This window comes from Rhipicephalus sanguineus, chromosome 10, assembly GCF_013339695.2.
Source record: "Rhipicephalus sanguineus isolate Rsan-2018 chromosome 10, BIME_Rsan_1.4, whole genome shotgun sequence".
NCBI classification, from domain to species: Eukaryota; Metazoa; Arthropoda; class Arachnida; order Ixodida; family Ixodidae; genus Rhipicephalus; species Rhipicephalus sanguineus.
The window spans coordinates 144,927,375-144,933,263 of NC_051185.1; the positions used below are offsets into that span (position 1 = coordinate 144,927,375).

General features: G+C 47.4%; 1 protein-coding gene across 1 annotated transcript; it reads right to left on the reverse strand.

Moving 5' to 3' along the window:
- Positions 1 to 1,654: 1,654 nt before the first annotated feature.
- Positions 1,655 to 3,076, reverse strand: LOC119371856 (uncharacterized). Its single transcript, XM_037642321.2, has 2 exons — positions 2,871 to 3,076; positions 1,655 to 2,073 (listed from the first exon to the last, which is right to left on the reverse strand). Exons 1-2 carry the CDS (start codon positions 3,011 to 3,013, stop codon positions 1,710 to 1,712), a joined length of 507 nt encoding a protein of 168 aa, XP_037498249.1. The 5' UTR covers positions 3,014 to 3,076; the 3' UTR covers positions 1,655 to 1,709.
- Positions 3,077 to 5,889: the final 2,813 nt, after the last annotated feature.

Below are 5,889 nucleotides of genomic sequence, written 5' to 3' on the forward strand. Positions count from 1 at the left end.
GGGGTTCTTTTGACTGAGAAAAGCTAAGGAATGTCGGTGCGTGGCGTCGTGCATCTGTTTTGTACAAAGCATTTCTTACCGGTGCTTCGACCACTTTTTGCGGTATTATAATTTAGCGCCAGTCTCGCCAGCACCTTGCCTAATTTGTTTCCTTGAAATGTGTACTGCTGCAAGTCAGCCTAATTGGGATGCCTGTAGGCACCTCATAGTTTTGTTGTTTTGTAACTGAGCAAAGAAGGAGCATTGTGGAGCGGAAAGCCTGTGATAAACCGCTTTCATAAATGGTTTTCAGGTGTGTGAGCTCGATTTCAAGCCAGAAAACTTAAGGACGACTACCAAGTACATCGATCCAAGAACCGGCAGGACAGAAGTAGCTCCCATAGGGGCTACTCGGCTGACTGTGGACCTCTGGACGCAGTGCCGACAATTTTTCTCAGTTTACCAAATGAATAGGAACAGTTTCTGCGCATCTTATGGACAGTGTGACGTGTGTGCGTGTGTGTGTAAATAAAGAATGAAGTATGAATCAAAGTTACCTTATTTATTTCGTCACTTTTCGGGGCCATCAACATTCGCATTTATAAATCGGTCACATTTTCGATAGCGCACAATCTTTTCTTATTTTTAAGTGGAATAATAAGTCGATTACAGACCAATCACCAAAAACTCTAAAGCGTAACACATTCCTTAAGCCAGCGCCAATCCTGACGAAAAAGGCAAAATAAAGCTGGTACGCATGTGAAACTCGCCGATAGTGGCAATGACTTCACTGTCTCTCGCGCGTTCGCTAGCTCGGTCAAGACGCATGACGTCACGGCGGCAGTGAGCAGGCCCGAATTTTTTTTCTAGGTGGCATTGGCTGAGCTAGCTCTCTGTTCTATATATATATATATATATATATATATATATATATATATATATATATATATATATATATATATATCCACGAACTGACGAGAGATGAGTGTACTTTATTATGTATAATATATAATAAAGTACACTCACCTCTCGTCAATTCACACTGAGGCACTGGTTCGAAATAGCATTTTATATGGCACTAGCATTAGCACTGTCACGTGTTTCTCGTTGTGTCACTTCCTAGATCCTTTTCAGTCCCATGTATTCTTAAAAACTAATCGCTGTAGAAAACTCCGACTTAACCGTGGGTACGCAACAGGATACCGCGTTACAAATGAAATGTGCGACATGCAAGAGCGCTAGGAGCGACAACTTCGACCGTACGATATTCACGCTGAAACCGCTTAAAAGTATTACGACAATTACAAATGCCACTTCCGAATAAAGCTGTATATTCTTTTCGGCAAGGTAATACGCGCCGAGTTTGTAATTTAACCATCATCCTTCCACGAGAACACGCAAACCGACAAGATTTTTAAGGTCCATCGTAGCTTAACGAAGATTCAGAATATGTCGCAACAATTTGACACCGGTTCGGCGGTATCCTGCAAGCTGGAGCGGTCCAGTTGGCTTCGTGCTACAAACGGGTGGTTGCCAATTTCCTTTTCTTTCCATGTCGCTACCATGTCTGCTTTGACTATACACCGCTCCGGTAATCTATTCATACACGAAGGGTTGGAAGACTGCACTCAATACCAATGGTAATAAACAGAGAAGGCCATGGTGCAACGGAAAACCCTTGTATTGTCGATGTGTACGCCAACGTACACTTTTCCTTGGAACAGCCGGGGTTAGACACGACCGCGCATGCAGTTCTTCCGACAGGCCTCCATTGTCGGAAACCTGTTGGCACCGGCGAGGCAATGCTGCAGCGTGCCTCCGTCGCCGGCAGACGGCAACGCACGACAACGCCTGGCTTTTTCACCGTGCGTCGCTTCGACAGCGATGTAGCCGTAGTGCAGATGCTTGACTTCGCAGGGAACAGCGCTCGGCACGCGGCACGGTGGCACGCGACTGTCGACGCATCTGCGGACGCACTCCTGAGCAGTGCGGAAGACATCTGCTTCCAGCGACGGGCAGTGACCTTCGGGAAAGCGCCAGCGGCGGCATCCCTTGCCATCCACGTGCCACCACCAAGTCTTGCGGACGTCTCGGCTGCGTCATTGCGCCGTTAACGAACTTAAGACAAGTGCAGCTGCCAAATGCAATTACACTCCTACTTCAACCTTCAGCTTGCATCCTGAAGGGCATAAATCAGGAGAACGCCTTAGCGATAGCCATTCCAAGGATGGGACTCGCATGACGTGTAGTGCACCATCGTTATTATTGAGGACCAGATCTTTTCGGTTGGATTCATTACGGTATTTTAATGTAAAAATAAATTTGCTGAGCTTCAACGGCTTTAACGTACCGAAGGCTGAGCCTTTAACGTCACAAAGCCTTTCATCCGCTTTCGCCAATTCTCCGGTAGCCCTTCCTCCCTTCTCACCAGCAACACCTGTGCTCACACTACCATTCGTCGATCCTTTCGCCGGCACAGCCAATCGCACTCCTGCTCTCGCCTCCTCTCCACACTACTTGCTCCGATGCCGCCATCTCTTCGCCTTGGCTCACTTCCTCTCTACCCAGCTTCAGCATCTACATACCTCTACTCATTCTGTACCAGTATCAATTCGATACGCTAGGCTTCCCTCTCACCCACTCAGCTTTACCCATGCTCTCTCTTTCATCAAGCTTCACTCTCCTAGCTTGGCTAGAAAGTGCCAACAAAGCATATCACGGGATTTACCTCGACTTTAAAAAGCTCCGCTGTTACAGACATGGGTAAAAAGTAAGCTATTCTTTTACACAAATGTGCTTTCAAGAATATTCAGTTTATTAACGATACAAGCTTGTCATTTTACGCTTTTGAATAAACCGCATTGAATCAGAAAATAGCCGTAACGACTCACGCCTGGCATTCTGCCAAAACTGCTTTTCGGTAGCACAACGCTGCTGGCGTTTCTCTGTCCACGCACTGTGTTCGGCAGCTCTGCATTGATGTGAAGCGGTTCCGACCCCTGTTGCAGAGGCCCGTCCCGCGGGGCGACGACATCACGCAAGCCTGACCACTTTCGTTGTAGTAGAATTCTGGCGGTCCTCCCGAGCAGAATCTGAAGGCTGGTTGCCCGCACAAAGCCTTCGTCTTGAAAAAAAAAACATGTTTGCATATCAAATCAAATCAAAATGAGTTTATTAAGACATGTATACAAAAATGCGTACATAATATTTGGACCAATAGCCTACGTGGCTAGTAGCTGGTCCAATAGAGAAAATACATAAAAGTTAGCAACGCACATGATTGGTCATGAAAAATGATTGGTTTTATACATATGGAAGTTTCAGTGATGTACAATCTACGTACGGAAGGTGATTACAATTCATTAGACAAGAAAAAGCGTTTGCAAGAAAGGTTGAAGTTACGCGTAGTTTTTATTTCCAGAGCGGCTATGATGGGCGAAGACTTGTAGGTCAAGTACACAGATTACTCAAATATTTGACCAGGTGTTGCTCGCACGTTTTAAAGGCGAGTTATGGTAATCGCTGGGTAAGAATAAGTGCCAGGCCACTTTATAAGCAGTATCATCAAAAATCAGTTTCGCCGCAAGGACGAAGCAATGAATGCGATAGTAACAAATTGTAATGTTATACGAAGTAATGCTGGCAGCTACCTCTCTGGGATCTGATTTTGCTTAACTCTACAAAACGCTGGAGTAAGAATGCGGCCGCTCCAGGGATAGAGCGTTACAGAGCGTGCGAAGGTCGCTTCGCTCGCTACAGCGGCCGCATTTGCGAAAAGAGCGCGCTCTTCAAACAGAAATAAGTCACAACTGTGGCAGTTGCGAGTTCGCGCTGGTCCTCTCTGTGTTCCTTTCGTGCGTCCTTTGCGCTTGAGAGGTGCGCTGGAAATTTCGAGCTGCTTTCCTTCTTCGCGTTTCATTCCAATGTGTTGCTATCGCATTCATTGCTTCGCCGTTGTGGTGAAACTGACTTTTTACGAAGCATGCGTTTACGTATAGGCATGTTTAATATGTACGGGCGCCCAAATCTTACTAGTGTTGGCGAGCAGCGACATTCCTCTGCGTCAGTGCCGTATGACGCAGCGAAATTACAAACAGGACAACGGTAAGCGCATGCCATGAGAGCGCGCTCAGCTGGACCCAGTCTGCTAGGCTGTTCCTTCCCAGTGACGTCAATTAATGAAAATCGACGCGTACGAATGTCCATGTAACTGTAGCCCCTTCAAGGGCCGCATTTCATCGCGCTCCCGTGCGCTGGGGTTTTTTTTTCTGTCAAACCAACAACGCCAGAGGCACTTGTTAGGCAACACAAGCTTCGCTAACAGATAATTGAAGAACTGGGAGGACACGTGAGCTTTGCCTTCAAGAGTAGAACGCGAAAGCGTAATCGGGCCACGTGCGCATCGCCTTCTCGATTCCTAGCGTAGCTTCGGTTCTCGGTGCATGCCTCAACCGTGCCATGAGGAAACGAACGTGCGCGCGCGTAACATCGGCCATTTCAAACTATCCTGCAATAGAGCCTTTTAGCAAGTTACAGAAATACGGTACGCAAATACGGTAAGGCAGTACGGTATCGCTCTTCCTTTCCCGCTCGTTGTGCTAAAGCCGCTCCCAGTTCCAGTGACGGTGCGTCCCCCGAACGACACGTTCATCGTTAACAATACGTAGGCTGGCATGCAACAATGAGGCGTGACAACCCCACAGTAAATTATGAAAAAGCTTTTTTTGTGTGTTAGAGTGCCTTCTACTACAAAGGCCCAACGAGCGGGAAAGGTGGATCGCTGGACATCGGCGCAGATGCCACCCATTTTGTTTGGTGCCGAAAACATCATGTCGTTTGGCATCAGCACCGCTGTCCAGCGAAACTTGGAGGACAGGCAGAGTGCTTCTAGCGCGTGCGCCGTCAAGCAGAAGGCCGCGTTCGCGGCATGTAAAATGGGGGTCGTGTATAATATGCCACTGTCAAGCGGAAGGAGGTATATCGGGCAGACGGGGCGCTGCATCAGCATGCGCCTAAAAAGAACATGAAGGAGCCAGCAGGGCTCATAAATTGTCGCACATCGGATTACACTGCGGCGCATGTGACTGGGAACCCTGCTTTGAGGATTGCACTGCCATTCACCGCCACGAGAACCAACTCCTAAGAGAAATCATCGAAGCTTACTAGATTTGTAAGGAAAAAGATCTGTGCATTGGCCACCCTTATGTATCACTGTCACAGAGCGAACTGACTTATCTTCAGGCGGCGTTCGGTGATTAGAATTTTTTCGGGCTCACGGCTTTCACATACGTGCGGCGCATTCTTGCACATGTTGAGCGCGCTCTTGTTTATGTTCTATGTAATCGGTGTGCACGCGACTTCTTGTATGAAACTGTGCTCTTTCTAAAAAACTTCTTAGTAGCAAGTCAGTGCCTGTCCTGTTGTTTCGTTCTTCTTCGTCCTCGTGTGTATACGCTGTTTTCAAGATGAATACCAACCAACTTGCCCAAATCACCGTTTTCCTAAAGTGTAATTTTGTCAACGCTTTAACACACCACGAGGAGGCGGCCCATGCCGCGCTCACAGAATCCATCGATACTAAAAATATTCGGCAGACCCCACGGGTTGTGGGAGTCGCTTTCATGCGAAGCAGTCATCGAGTACCGCTATGCTGTATTTTATGGCTTTGAGCGAAGCGTTAGGAGGTGGATCCACGTGTTTTTGCGAGTGTAGTAGCTGTGTGCACATCGTGGGCTTACCAGGGACGTCGACAACACTGGAGTTAAAAGGGTAACTTACGGTGCGACGTAACGTCAGCCTTCACGTTAGAGTACATACGTCAGTATTATCGAAACTATGTGCACTTTATGTTGCAATCATGTGGATATCATATGTACCTTTTGCTAACGTACTCCTCCCGGGTCCCCAATG